Source organism: Hippocampus comes, unplaced genomic scaffold (genome assembly GCF_001891065.2).
Source record: "Hippocampus comes isolate QL1 unplaced genomic scaffold, H_comes_QL1_v1.1 scaffold562, whole genome shotgun sequence".
Lineage (NCBI taxonomy): Eukaryota > Metazoa > Chordata > Actinopteri > Syngnathiformes > Syngnathidae > Hippocampus > Hippocampus comes.
The window spans coordinates 363,865-378,750 of NW_017805537.1; the positions used below are offsets into that span (position 1 = coordinate 363,865).

Genomic DNA, 14,886 nt, shown 5'->3' on the forward strand with positions numbered 1-14,886 from the left:
AATTGATGTGTGCATCCCCCCCACCCCCGCCCCTTCATATGGCCCAAACCTGATACTGCTACGATGGGAGGGGGCCCGGCCACCCCCTCCCCTCCGCCTTGCCGCAACTCCCTATTCCAAGGCCGAATAAACCATTTCCTGAAGTGGTGAGGTCACGGGATGAACCGTGTTTTCATTTGGCCGAGCCTGTCTCGTCTTTTGCGGGAATTACAGAGTTGATGAAGCGGGAGAAATTACAAGTCCCTTGTTGTTATTGCAGCTTCATTTTTCGCGGTCTGGACACAAGCCAGGTCTAATGTTATGTAAACTGGTCATTCTATTAGCGGCATTGTTCCAAAGACAAGTTCATTTTTGTCGAATTTGTAGAAAAAAAAAAAGGTTCTTGAAAAAGCACAACTTTCCTGTGCGGTCAATAACACCGGCGGCTCCCTGAAAGCTCCTCCGCATTATTGCGGGGCAACGGGAGGTTAATGGAATTCAGGGGACAGGAGCCTCCCTGCTTTTCCTCCAAGTGGGGAGCGCTCATTTGACGCTAAGTACACATGACAGCGTTCACCTGAACTTCTCGCCATGATGTCACACGTACTTGCGGGTGGCAAAAGCAAGATGGTCTGCCTTTACACCATCCGACAGGAGTGGCACACGGCGTTAAAGGTTGATGGCATTTTGTGGATTCTCCAAAATTTTGGGAGAAAAAAAAAAATCCCCAACACCAGTTTCACCTATCAACATAAAATCCGGTTTGGAGGACGCATGAAAAAGGATCCAGGCTTGAAAGTGACCTTACTGATTGAGAAATGGTTGATTCGATCAAAAATGGCCGACCTCCTGTTCATATTTGTCCATGGCTGTTTGAGAACTTTTTGTGTTTTTGTGTTTTGTTATGGTCGACATGTCCACCCAATTTTGTGTTGATGAGTGAGACTGGTACAAGGGGCGTTTTTTTTTCCTTCTAACTTTCTCAGGGGTGGCGTTCCCGAGTGAGTAACGGCTGCTTCACACCAAAATGGTTGACTCTGTTAAACTGCCAGAATGTCTCCTTGAAACATTTTGGTGTGTCTTGTTGAAACGGAAACGTCCATGCAATTTCATGTTGACTGATGAAACTGGTCTTGGCGAATTTTTTTTTTTTTTTTAATTGCTGGTGATGTTACAGAATGAGTAATTGCTGATTCATACCCAAACGGCTGACTTTTGAGAGTTTCGTGCATGTCTTGTTATGATGTCCACCAAATTTCCATTTGATTGGTGAAATTAGTCTCGGAGGCCGATTAATTCTTTTTTTTAAACTTTTCAGGTGCCGATATTGAGTGAGTGACTGAGTTCCGTCTCAATTCTTGGGACATTTTCACAAGGCGTGTCTTTCAGCTTGTGAAGGTTTACTTGTCTGACATGATCCTTGTGATCCTTGCAAATGTCTCTAAAGGACGATCACGTTAAACATAAACATGAGGCACTTTCATCTCGATTGCGCTCGGGCGAAAAGAACACGACACCCCGGGGTGACACAGGGATTACGTCTTCTATATTTAGTGTTTATGTACAGGAATATTTGGCAGGACAACTCTGTACACGTGACACGCACTCACTCACGCACACACACACACACACACTTGCACATTGATACAGTGATAATAGCGCAACATTTGCCAAGCACGGGGCACAGTTACAAGAGAGCGATTACACAAGGGAATGTCATGGGAACACGTCATCAAGAGAAAAAAAAAAACACAGAGAGAAAAAATAGAAAATAATTTAAAAGTCTCGGTACAACTTGGTGGAGCGAAAGGTCTGTACAAGATAGCATCTTGGATCCGTTTATCATTCCTTCTATTTTCACTTGGCCAGCGAAAAATCCGGCAAAAATGAAAAAAAGTGACTGATTATGTTCTCATTTGATTTTTTTGTTTTTTTTAATCTAGCACTAAATAACAAACGGGACACGTTCACAACAGGTGAAAATCGCCATTATAGAGAGACGGTATAAAAGATATTTGTTATAGTTTGACCCGTCACACATGCTTTGAACACATTTGAACTTATTAAAACACACTTTTGAAACACATCGTACAAATTTGAACACAACAACAACAACAACAAAATTGCCAGCATAAAATGTACAGAAAATACTGTACATGTTGTAACGTTGCCGAGTCTCCAACTGAGCGTCTCTGCGTGAGCTGTGGCCGACAGCAGCAGCGTTTATGTGTTTGACTGTTCTGCCGCCATTTCTTAGATGGCTGAAAAAAGTGCATCGCCGACTGTGGCTGTCCTTTCCCACATGCAAGGGCATCCATCACAATAAGTCATTAGACAACAAAAATGATTGCTTAAAAAGAAATCTGCGAGATAGTGAGGCAACGCTGTACAAGAACACTTCACACACATTTGGCTTTGATATAATACGGCGGGTGGATCGTTTGATGCATCGTGATGGTGTTCCGGACTGATTGTGGCATGCAGCGGTGACAAAAGTAGTCACACTATGGAAGTCAAAGTACAGAAAGTTGTGTAAAAAAAAAAAAAAAAAGACTCTGGCAAAAGAAGAAGTACTGTTTCAACTGCAGTAGAGTCGCTCCATGTCAAATCAGCCGGTGGCTTCAACCAAACAGATTTTGGTTTGAACGAAACTTAATGTACTTGTTGGTAGTGATGGCACAACACTAAATCTCAAAACTTGGGACAATCGGAGCAGAGGTTTGGGAGCTACGGCCCGCAAATTTTGAATTAGTTTGGCAAAAAGGGGGCGTGGCCACCTTCCCTTTGTCATACCTCCGGAACTACGTGGTCAATTTTCACAAAACAGATATTGTTGGAAAGGGAATTCCACAAGGATCCCAACTCTGAAATCATTGAGAAGATTGGCGCATATTTTAGTCACTTGACCTTTTGACCTGTAATTTGACCTTGAAATTGAGCTTGTGAGCCGCATGACCTTGACAATTTCTTTTTTTCCATTTCGACAGTTTTGCATGAAATATCTCTCTCAGATTCCCTATGACTGCTAAACAAAAAAAACACACATCTGAAACCTTTATTCATTTTAGCAAACATGTGATTGACCTAAAATTTGAGATGTTGTGTTGTGCCGTAACGATCAACAAGTACAAGTTTCATATGAATCAAAATCTGACTTTTTAGGGTGATTTGGCACGGAACCCAGTCAAAAAAAAAGTACACATTCTAACCCATGCAAGCACTGGGAGAACTCCAGATAGAAATGCCCAGATTTGAAGCCCCGCCTTCAGAACTTTACTTTTGTATGTGCGTGAGTGTGTGTTCCATGAAAAAGAAAAACAACAATCAGTCACTTTTTTTGTTTTTTTTGATTTCCGATAGTCAAGAGTCATGCAGCGACGATGAAAGCCAAGCCCGCTCACGAGGTCGAATGTAAACATAAATATACAGGCGGATGATGTCTCCAGCGACAGTTCTGTCTTGCGCCACAGGTGAGTAGTCAGTCTGTGTATCTTTCAAAAGAGTTAAATAAACTTATTCCATAGATATATTTATAATAGATTTCTTCCTCTGTGCGTAGTCACTTTTAGCAGTACTTCCTCGTTTTCACCAGTTTGCTCTGGTACTTGACCGAGTGGCCGCTGTGCGCCACCACGTAGACGTCCAGCAGGTAAGTCTTTCCGGGCTCCAGCCCCGCCACCGTCTCGGTGGTGACCGCCTTCTGCAGGTTGGGGCTGTAGAAGTACTTGCACAGGACCTTCTCCGACTTACGCCGCGTCTCGGGCCCGGCGCAGCGGTTCTGCTCGCGCCGCCTCTGCTCCTCGCCGTAGTCGTCGGCCACTTCCTTGCGGTAGACGCAGTATTTGTTCCGTTCTTGCGTTCCCAGCCAGGCCACGGTGACGGAGGAGCAGGTGCGCAGCTTGTCGAAGGCTTTGATGCGGGTGTCCTCGGGCAGGGAGGGGAAAGGCTGCTTGCTGCCCGCTCGGGTGGTGGCCAGCACCTTCAGGGTGGAGGCGCCCTTGCGGCTTCCGCGCAGGCGGATCAGGTACTTGGCTTTGGGCTTGCCGCGCAGTTGGAACTGTCGCACGCCCTCGGCGTTTTGCGAGAGCAGCAGCTTGCCGTCGCGCCTCACCTGCACCTGTACGGCGTCCAAGCAGGTGTGCACGAAAAAGGTCACCCGCTGGTGCGACGACACGGGAGCAAAGCGGAGGAACTTGCTGCCTTTTCTCTTGATGAAAACGTCCGACACTTTGCCGTCCTTGAGCTCCACCGTCTTCTGCCGGGCTTCTTCCTTGGTGCGGGCGAAGGTGCCCACGTAGGCCGTGCTGGTGTTGGTGGCCGAGTTGACGGCGAACACGTCAAAGTAGTACTGCGTATCGGGCTTCAGCTCGGAGACGGTGAAGATGTTCTTGTTTCCGATGCACAACTTGTGAATGTCCGACATTTTGGGCTTGGTCGGGTACGCCCGCGAGATCTTGTTGCTCATCGGGCCTTTGCCGGGCGGAACGAAGCCAAAGTGGGCGAAGTCGAACGGACTGAAGTCCCTGCCCGGCTTGGGAGCCAGCATGAAGGCGTCGTCGGCGCCGATCTTGGCTTCGGCGGCGCACATACTCTTGAAGTTGTGCTCCTTGTTGATGACCACGCAGTACTGCACCGGCTGGCCCATCAGGAAGCCCGTGGGCGTGGGCTTCCAGGCCAGGGTGACGGTGGTTCGACCCAGCGAGGTGACGTCCACGCGAGGGTCGTACGGCAGCTCCGGGTAGGGCTGGTCAGACTCTGGTGTGGTGGAGGCGTACACCTTGAAGTTGCTGTCCTTTTCGGTGGACAGCAGCTGCAGCTGGTAGAGGCCGGATGGCGTACTGGCGGCCACGTAGGACTCCACGTCGTTGCCCTTGTAGGTGAACAGCTCCGTGCCTTCGTCCACCGTCACCTGCTGCTTCTGCTGGTCCAATGGCTCGGGCTCCCCTGAGAACAACACCGCCGCAAGAGTATTTAATCATGGCGGGTGGGATCATTGGCAAAGTATCGTCACACGATTCGTTTTTTGGGGCAAAGTTGAGTGACACTATCGGTATTGTTGGCAATTTATCATCATACTGTATACATACCATCAACTGTTGTTGTCTTTGCCAAAATATTGTTGGTCAAACCTCGCAATACAATCGGTCGTGTTGGCAAAGAGTTATGGTAATATCGCTGTCATTGCAAAAGTATCGTTTATCAGCGGTATTGTTGGCAACATTTTTCACTGCTATCAGCGTTGTTGGCAAGTATCATCTGCAAATTATTTTGAACAGATTGCTGTCAACGAAGAGTACCTAGAGACTATCGCTAACTTCGACAAAGAACTGTGACGTGATCAGTCTTATTGGGAAAGTAACATGATTTTATTGATATCGTTAGCAAAGTAATGAGCCATTACAGAAACATTATCAAACTATCGTGCAAACGATCGGTATCATTGGATCAGCCTTGTGATAAGTACAGTACTGTCATACTATCAGTGACTTTGGACAAACTACAATAATGCTATCGATTTCATTGACAAAGATATTTGCAAAAATACTGGTATCCTCGGCAAAGTATCCCGATACCAGCAGGTTTGTTGGCAAAGTATCACGCCACTAAGAATTGTAATACTATCGGTATCATTGATAAAGTAGGGTGATAATATCGCTGTCTCTTGTGTGAGGATTTTTTTTTTCCCCTTCCCGATGACGAGAAAGCCTCATGCGTTCCAATTATCCAAAAACACGCCTGCCATGTTTTTATTGCAAACATCCCAAAAAGATCACAGCCCGTGTCGTTCGTTGACTTGGCCTTGGCTACAAAGGAGCGCCTTGTGGCTTCGGAAACAGTTCAAGCTCTTGCTAGAGAAACCATAATATTATGTTTGTCAACCAGAGAGTGTTCTCGGCGGTGTACTAAAAATTAACGCTCCAGTGATCTGCTCCCAGCGCAGCCATGAGAACAAACTCCCCAGTCCAAATTTGAAATGCTTGATCCACTTGAGGAAGCAACGCCGTTCCTTTTGATGCCAGGAACAAGTCAGCGACGGTGAACGCCAGCAATAAATCATCAGGCTGAGGTTAGATGTGACATTCGTCCAGGTGTTCACGTACTGTACATTGCCATTCAGATCCTCATATGGAAAAGTATCACGATACGATATGCATCGCTCGCAATAAAACGTCATGCTATCGGTATCACTGGCTAAGTATCATAACATACCATCCATCTGGTTTCCAAAGTATGGTTATAGTATCTATAATGTTGTTAGTCGTGAAAATATTGATATCATAGACAAAGTTTCCATCCATCCATTTATTCATTTTCTGTACTGCCTATCGTCACGAGAGGCAGATGTGCTAACCACGCGTACGCTGTGCGGCCCCGACATAGTTTTGTGATGTGGCAAAGTACTGTGAAACTATTTGTATCATTGGCGCGGTATTGTAAGGCTATCTGTAACTTTGGCAATCGTGAAAAGTATCAGGCTACTATTTGAATCGTTGGCGATAAATTGTGATACTATGGTTATCAATGGCAAAGTATCATGATACCGTTTGTATCGTATGTGAAGTATTGGTCTACTATCTCTCTCTTGTCTAAAGATGGAAAAGTACATTTTACAATTTTGTGATGAGGAGGAAAAGTACCATAATGCTGTGTGTATCATTGGCAATAATTAATGATACTGTTGATATGAGTGGCAAAGGTTTGTGACACCAAAAGGCATTGCGATATCATCAGTATCGCCGGCAACGTATGGCGATATATTGATATCACTGGCAAAGTTTTTGTGATCGCACAGCATTGAACTGAACAGAACGGGAGGATTTTTCAGGACACTCAATGAGTTTCACAAAGGGAAACACAAGAGGAGGGAAGACGAGACACAGACAAGCACAGTGGGACCCAACTTAAAACGATCAAGGCGGCCTAAGTAAAGGGACGTAATGTCTTTGATTCACACGCAGCGAGTCTCAAATTAAAGGCACGCCGACCCACAAGCGGTCAGACGGAGCGACTTAATGAAAACCTAGCCGACGAGCGCACTTTTCCACGTCAGACTGGTCATTAAGCCCCGCTCGTGGTCCTCCCACGCCATTACCTGACGCCTCGCCGCTGGCCTCCTCGGGCAGCTCCTGCAGCATCAGCGTCCACTCCAGTGGCGCGTCGCACGGTGTCACCGTCACCGACAGCGGCGTGTTGTCTTCCTCCACCACAAAGTAGTACCTGGGGCAACCATCACAAGTCCCCGCATCAGATTTTGCTCAAACCTGGATAGCCGAGCGCCGAGGCCATCTGTTGCGAACCGAAACCACAGCGCCAGGGCAGGCATGTCAGCGTATCTCTCAGATGAATTATTTATCTTGTTGTAAACCCACACGGCGTTAAAGTTGATTTTACATTTTGTGGTCGCCCCACAATGGTGTGCGCATCCTTGTTTACGTTCCAAGGAGCGACGCCAATTAATTGTCTGGTCACTCCATGATGTTGTGCGCATCCTTGTTTCTGTCCTAGGAAGCAACGCAACTTAATTTTACTGCCTAGTCTGCCTCGTTTCTTGCAATTTCTCATTCATAGCCCTCTTTTTTTCCCAGGAACTCTTCTTTACTCTTCTTGAAAATGGAGTTATAATTACACCTTCATTATCCGCTTTTTTAAACAGACAGTTGTGTGTGTCAACGTTTACGTTCTTTGTAGCCACACGTTGTATTGAATCTGTGCAGTGTGCCTCACTTCTTGCGGTTTCTCTGCATTTCTCCTTATTAGTCCATTTCCCAGTCGATTCGGACATATGGTCACTTCCCAATGTTGGAATCATCCTTGTTTGTGGTTCGAGGCACTACATCACTTACTTGTTCAGCCAAATCTGTGTCACTTCATGCACTTTCCCGAAATTTCCTTTTCGTTGTTACTTTTTAATGACATTATTTAAAACAATTTTACCAAGAGTTGTTTTGGTGATTTTTTTTTTTTTTTTTTTTTTAACCTTTTGGGCGTGTCCCTGAAAAGATAGCCACTGATCTCAGCTCCGTCGGGAATGACAGACGAGTCGTGGAAGATGGATTTGTCTCGGATCTGCATCTGGAAAAGTCCCTCATCTCGCGTGGGCAGCTTCTGCGCCGTAGCTCCCAGAACTCCCAGTAGAACCAGCAGCAGCAGCAGCAGCTCGCTTCTCCAGCCTTGACACTGCCTCATCCTGGGACACAAACAAGATATTTGTCCATTTTCATCATGTTTATTCACTCATTCCATGTTAGCATCATCAATTTTAGTTTTACTCTTGGCAATGCAATGACAATAACAGCAAGCATTATTTAAAAAAAAAATCTGTCCTTTTAATGTTCGTTTTTTGACACATCTGGTAAATGAAAACAAATGGACCAATGAAAAACACAAACATTTTTGTTATTTTGAAAATTTATAATTTTGTGGATATATAAATATATATTTATATATATATATTTTTTTTATTATTATTTTATTCCAACATGTTTATAGAGCAAAATAAATTGAGGAAACTAATTTTGTATAGGTTCTTCATTTTTGGAGCGAGATGTATATTTTTTTGCTTTGCGGATACAAGACCTTACTTAACGCTAAACGCGAGTGACAGATTAGCAATTGCGTGACAGATAAAAAGTGAAAGGATGACAAGCAACCAAGCGGACGGAGGGATTAAATTTAAAAACACGGATGCGTGAAGCAGGGGAACCACAGCAGGTTCATAAACCGCTTAATAATACATTTTTTAAAATGCCCCAAATCCGTGTCGTTTAACATTAATTGACATTTTTGTGGGCGCACAGATGGATGTGCTGCTGAGAGGATCTCGCATGTCCTATTGATTTTGGAGCCATTGATTGCTGCTGATGGGAACGCCAAATCCCTGGCGATTTAATCAGCGTAATGGCGGCAGATTAGCCAGATACTTCAACGCCATTCACGGCGTGTCCTTTAAATGACCCGTGCAACCAACCAAAACGCCAACCAACATAAACACCGTCCGAGCGGCCTCTCCTTTGCTGACCGCACATGCACAACTTCTTGAACAAAACATCACTTTTTCTACCACACTTCAATGTGGAGAGCAAACCGACTCTTTAGCTAACTCAAAGGGAAAACTCCTCATCCGAAGCATACCGCAGCATGTGTCCAATACCTATTTACAGACTCCAGCAATGGAAACAAATTTTGACCCCAAGTATATCGCATCATATGACCAAGATCTGTCTATATGCTCTACCTAGCTAGCTACCTACCTAGCTAGCTACCTAGCTAGCTACCTAGCTAGCTACCTAGCTGGCAAGCCAGCTAGCAAGCCAGCTAGCAAGCCAGCTAGCAAGCCAGCTAGCCATCGATCTCATCATGTTGCCTGTCGAATTAATGTCAAACTAAAAAATATCCCTAAATCAAAATATAAAGAAATATAGGTGGATGTTGTCATTTGCAACAAAAATATTTTTTGATATTACTTTTGAAATACAGAACAGTATAGGCCTTTTTATGGTTAAACCAGTGTTTCTCAATTATTTTCTGTTACACCCTCGAAGGAAGAAGAGAACATTTTGCCACGACCCAACTCTTTGCCCTGACACGAATAGTATCTTAGTTTTCCCAATTGTTTTTTTCCAAATCTTTCTGATTTAAAAAAAAAAAAAAAAAAACTTTTTGGGGTATGTTTTGGGATTTTATTTTTGTAGTTTTTTTTCCGGTGGCAGGTGAAAATTTTATTTGATTTATCACATTTCTATGCCTTTGTGTCATGCTTTTGTCACTCTTGCCAAAATGTAGTCATATTTTTTCCTCCTTTTATGTCTTTTTTATTTTATGTGAGGATTTTTCTTTTCCTTTTGGGGGCAGGGGGGTAGGTTTTTGTCACATTTCTATTCATTTTGCCATGTTAACTAAGTGGCTCTGACCCCCCTCTGTCACTTCAACTCTCCCTCCAGCTCCTCATCAGGATGGAAACTCGTCCTGCTCGCAGCCACATGGAATTCATTAACAGAATAAAAATACAGTTTGATTTCCAGTCAAATAAAGACGTTTGCATTGCGCTGAGCTGGATCGCGAGCCTGACGTGTTTTCCTTTCCTGAAGGCAGATTTGGGTGCCAGTGTGCCGTTTGTAGGAAGACGAGATCCTTCCAAAGCAGGTCTGCTCCTCTTGGATGCTACTCAAGCCGTTTTGAAAATGAAGAGTAAAGAAGGCTTCGAGATCCAGGACAGCATACAACTTGGCGGTTGCGTTTCCTCGCGTCATGGCTGTCCCCCTGCCATCCCAAACAATCATCCAGAGCTCCCCGAGTTTTCCGGAGAATCATGAGCGGGATAGCGGCAGCCCACTTTCCTTCCCTTGCTCTGCACTTAGTGCCACATCCTGGAATGTCGCTACGTACCAGTAGGGTCAGCTGCTGACAAAAAGGCTGGGATGGTGGGAAGGTAAGTGGACTGTCACATACACTGGGAAAAAAAAATGGTGTGTTGATTTGACTCAATTTTATTTCACTAAGTGGTCGCACAAAATCAAATCATTTGGATCCTGATACATTTTTTACTTTTAAAAAATGTAGCTGAATCCAGATGAATTTATTTGTGCAATCACTTGACTAAATAAAATTGAGTAAATCCAACAAAATCTTTTTCCACTGTACTTGGGGGCTTTTTTGTTTTGCATGTATTTTTTTCAGCATCTTGTCTCTTTTTTTTTTTTTTTTTTTACATTTTGTAATTATTGTGTGTTTGACAAATTCTTGTGATTTTTTTAAATTCCAAAACTATTTTTGCCAGTTTTTTTCACATTTTTGTTTTGGTTTTTTTGTAACCTATTTTGGACATATTTTTCCGTTCAGCTTTTTAAAATCTTTTTTTTTTTCTGAAAAATTAATGCAGAGACGGGAGGAAAGGCGGGAGGGAGGTTTCATTCGAGTGATGTGGTAGCTTTGCGGCTCGGGCTCAGGGAAGATGGCCCATGGGAAAGAAAGTTGTCCCCAAACGGCTAAGTCGAGGGGAGCCTCGTGGGAAAAGGCAGTCATGATCCCTGACTCTGCTCAGTGACTGGCTTCGCCCAATGAATGAGTCTTGGGAGTTAGAAGGATTATTCATCCATCCATCCATCCATCCATCCATCCATCTTTCCTTTATGCCGTGATTCAAAGCATACAGTATCGTACAAAATCTATCTACCTGTCTATCTAAGCAACAGGTTATTTTCCAAAGCATACCACATCTTATGTCCAACATCTGTTTATCTATCTGTCTATCCATCACACTACAGAAAGGAGCATCTCATGATTCAAAGTACACCACATCATATTCATTTATAACTATATATTCAAATGTACTGCACATAATTTTTTTAAAAAAGTTATTTATATTGGTGTTTGAAAACCAACTGTCCAAAAAACACAATGAATGTGACTGCATTGTACTTAAAAGTTAAATACGACGGCACTGTTCTAAACAAATGTGCTGTCCTGGATTAAAACACTAACATGATGCATAGTTGTGACATTTAATCCCGTGATTCTTCACATTCTCCACTTTGAGAATGACTGATTGAGGCAACAGCGCTCAGCCTCTAGCGCAGCCCCGATCGACAATAACAGGAGCAACACTGTCGGAATTTCTTTCAGTGGCAAGTTTTCAGATGCAAATGTGGCTTTAGTTACGCTATGCCATGCGGACCTTTCCATTTCAACACGTTTTCTTTTTGTTGTTGGTCATCATTCATTGTGGCCTCACCCCCACTACCAAACTCACTTATTCACACTTTAACCCCACCCCCCCAACCCATCCCCAGCCAACACCTCACCCTCACAACCTCCTATGAAAGCATACGACAATCGGTTAGTCATTGTACGCTCCCTAATGAGTTTGTAAGGATTTTATATAGTGGTCCTAGATCGTTCTCTAAATTGTGCACGACAAATCCCTTTGTGGTGATCAGGGTGCAGGAAAATCCCCACTCCCTACTTAATAATTACTGCAGTGCCGCTTTGGATTTACAATCAGCACAGTTTTTGAGTAGAAGATAAAGCTTAGGGGCTGAATCTCAGTTTGTCATTGTCAAATGACACGTTTTGGTAGCGGGCATTCCAACGCCGCATGTATCTCGATGGTAAAAACAGAGTATGCCAAGGAAGCGCGTGCATAGAAAGTGTGTGTCACGCTGGCCTTTCATACAGTGAAAGGCAAACGCCATGTAAAAAAAAATCCACTGTTGAAGCCATGCGGGAAGTCAGCATCACTCACAGAGTGTTTCTTGATTGTCTATCTTTAAAAAAAAGATTATTTTACCATCAAAAGTGCTTTGTCAGTCTTGTTTGAGTTATTTCCAAATTTCAGGTGTCATCAAATCAGAAAACATTAGCTTCAAAGTCACATTGTCTTTCCACAAAAAAATAAATAAATAAATATCTTGGCGCTTTTTGAGCAAACCAATCCATGACTTCCTACGGATTACTAAAGAATAGAAAATATTTATTCTTTCTTACGATAGATTCAGTACTGATATTGTCACAGACCCAATACACTGTGGGTCTTGAAAGATCAGTCAAAAACTGCTGGCTGTCATGGAGGTATGAGCAAAATGCGTATTTCTTTAAGCATGAAATGTCATTTTATTTGATTTAAATAAGTCGCCATCCATCCATTCTTCTCCTCCTGACAGGTTGCGCGTGTGCTAGAGCGATCCCGAACTTTGCACAAGAAACAGAGTACATCCAGAACTGCCAATCACAGGGCACATTTAAACAAACAAACATCCACACTCACAGTCACACCGAAAGGACAATTTACAATCCCCAATCAACTGACCGTGCATGTTTTTGGAATGTGGGAGGAAACCGGAGTACCCGGAGAGCATCCAAACTCCACATAGGAAGGCAGAACCCCGGATTTGAACCAGCAACCTCAAAACCACAAGACGGAGGGTCTAACCTGAATAAACTAAAATCACAGTGATTTGATGAATCAACAACCCGATGAGCGTTGCAATCACGGTCCAGAATTCAACTTTGCAATGCAGGTTTCAAACGGAGCAGCTTCATCAATCAGAACACGAATGTTGCATTTCGGGTTCAAAGGTCCACAAAGACACCGTATTTCTTGAATTAAAACACCAGTGGTGAGTTCAGGGTCAACAAGTCAACTTTTATGTGCGAATTGGAATCAAAGTCATGATTGCCTAAATTAAAACACCGCTGGCGATGTGCGTTCATGCTCATCAATTCCACTCTGTCATTTCTTGAATGAAAACAATTAGTGTTGCTTTCACGGTCCGCAATTAAAGTGCTTTGCGAGCACATTAAACAATTTAAAATTTGTTATTTATGAGATAAAACACTGTTGTTGCGTTCAATGTTTTGAAATATATTGCAAATTGAATTAAACCAAACGTGTGGGACAAATAACGGATATCTAATATCTAATATCTAAAAACACCAGCTTTTTGTTCAATGTCGGCGTAAATCGAACTATGGAGTGCAAACTGAAAAAGTGATTTCATAAATTCGAACACTTTTGATGCGTTCAGAGTGCGCGATTACACGTTGTCGTTTCTTGAATGCAAAGCGCTTCGTGCTGCGTTCAGACGCCGCAATTCACACTGCGAGCAGATCAAACCAACAATTGTGATTCAAAGCGCTCGTGTTGCGTTCATCCTCCGCGATTGAATAAAAACACCAAAGTTGCGTTCAGACTCCACATTTGAAACGTTGCCAAAGTGACGGATCCAAACCTTGCGTGCAGACTCCACTCGTCAAAGTTGGCGTGTGAGTTGCGTCTTGACTTTTTTTTTTGAACTCTTACTTTTTTTTTAATGATCCCGAAGATGCAAACCACGCCAAATGCTAAAAACCAAAAGAAGCCACTTCCTCTCCTCTCCTTTTGAACGAGCACAAGGAGAAGTCTAAAAATGTCCCACGAGATGAAGTCGCTTGAACGCAGCACAGATGCAAAGAGGACCAAAGTTACCTTTTGAAAGACCCAGCCGATGGATGTTGTGCTCCGCGGAAGAAAAAGTTCCTGTTTCACGGCAGTAGTCCCCCTTCTCTCTCTCTCTCTCTCTCTCTCTCTCTCTCTCTCTCTCTCTCTCTCTCTCTCTCTCTCTCTCGCTCTCTCTCTCGTTTTCAGTGCGTTTCTCTCCTGCTCTCTCGTATCGTGTGTGTGCCTGCGTGGGAGCGAAGCGAAAATGAGGGAGAGGAGCGAGTGAGTGAGTGAGAGGGTATCCCGCAAGCAGGCGTCCCTCCCCCGCCGCTCCGGAGACCTCCAGTGGATTGGATGCGCCGGCCCACTCGTGGAAAGAGAGAAAGTGGTGGCACGAGTATCCTAAAGGTGGGAGGGAGCCAAGTGAGAAAACTTCCATACTGGATTGAAGTACTTTGTTCTGTCTGTGATGAAAAGAAGATGAGTCCCACTGAATGAAATGGGAAAATTCACGAATTGGGGGGGTGGACGCAATTTCTTCTTCTTTTTGTGTGTGTGTGTGTGTGGGGGGGGGGGGGGGTTGTGTGGCAGCATATTAGTGCCAGGCAACTATGTTGAAATAAGAGGAGGAACTTCCTTTCATCAGGCCATAGCCTTGTCCGATTGGGGAAAAAGTGCATTGCCGCCATCTTATGGCATCTGTAGGCATTTCCAAATCTTTTCAGGGGTGCGTTAGTTACTCTGGAATTTTCATTATTCGGGACAGGGCTTCACTGTATCTGTGCTTTACGTGAGTATTTATTTTTCAGATGACTTTGTACTTTTAAAAGAGATATCTGTACTTACTACTTCTTACTTTACCCAAATCGGTTGGCTTGGCGTTAAAAAGTTTGGGGGGCAGGGGTCAGCAGCCACATGGAGAAACGCAAATTTGTAATTTCATGAGAATGCATTTGTCATTTTCCAGAACAAATTTTGAACTTCCAGAGAAA

At 43.9% G+C, this 14,886-nt stretch overlaps 1 protein-coding gene across 1 annotated transcript; it reads right to left on the reverse strand.

Annotated features, from left to right (window-relative positions):
• Positions 1–1,514: 1,514 nt before the first annotated feature.
• Positions 1,515–14,365, reverse strand: ndnf (neuron-derived neurotrophic factor). The gene is made up of 4 exons (XM_019878360.1): positions 13,943–14,365; positions 7,958–8,167; positions 7,073–7,197; positions 1,515–4,923 (listed from the first exon to the last, which is right to left on the reverse strand). Exons 2-4 carry the CDS (start codon positions 8,164–8,166, stop codon positions 3,545–3,547), a joined length of 1,713 nt encoding a protein of 570 aa, XP_019733919.1. The 5' UTR covers position 8,167; positions 13,943–14,365; the 3' UTR covers positions 1,515–3,544.
• Positions 14,366–14,886: the final 521 nt, after the last annotated feature.

What these genes read in the sequence shown, in the direction of transcription:
- ndnf (XM_019878360.1), bottom strand. Translation starts at nt 8,166, where the DNA reads ATGAGGCAGTGTCAAGGCTGGAGAAGCGAGCTGCTGCTGCTGCTGCTG. An exon ending in TTCAGGGACACGCCCAAAAG is followed by an intron (nt 7,198 to 7,957) that starts GTTAAAAAAAAA and finishes TGGTTGCCCCAG; the next exon opens with GTACTACTTTGTGGTGGAGG. An exon ending in GGCCAGCGGCGAGGCGTCAG is followed by an intron (nt 4,924 to 7,072) that starts GTAATGGCGTGG and finishes TGTTGTTCTCAG; the next exon opens with GGGAGCCCGAGCCATTGGAC.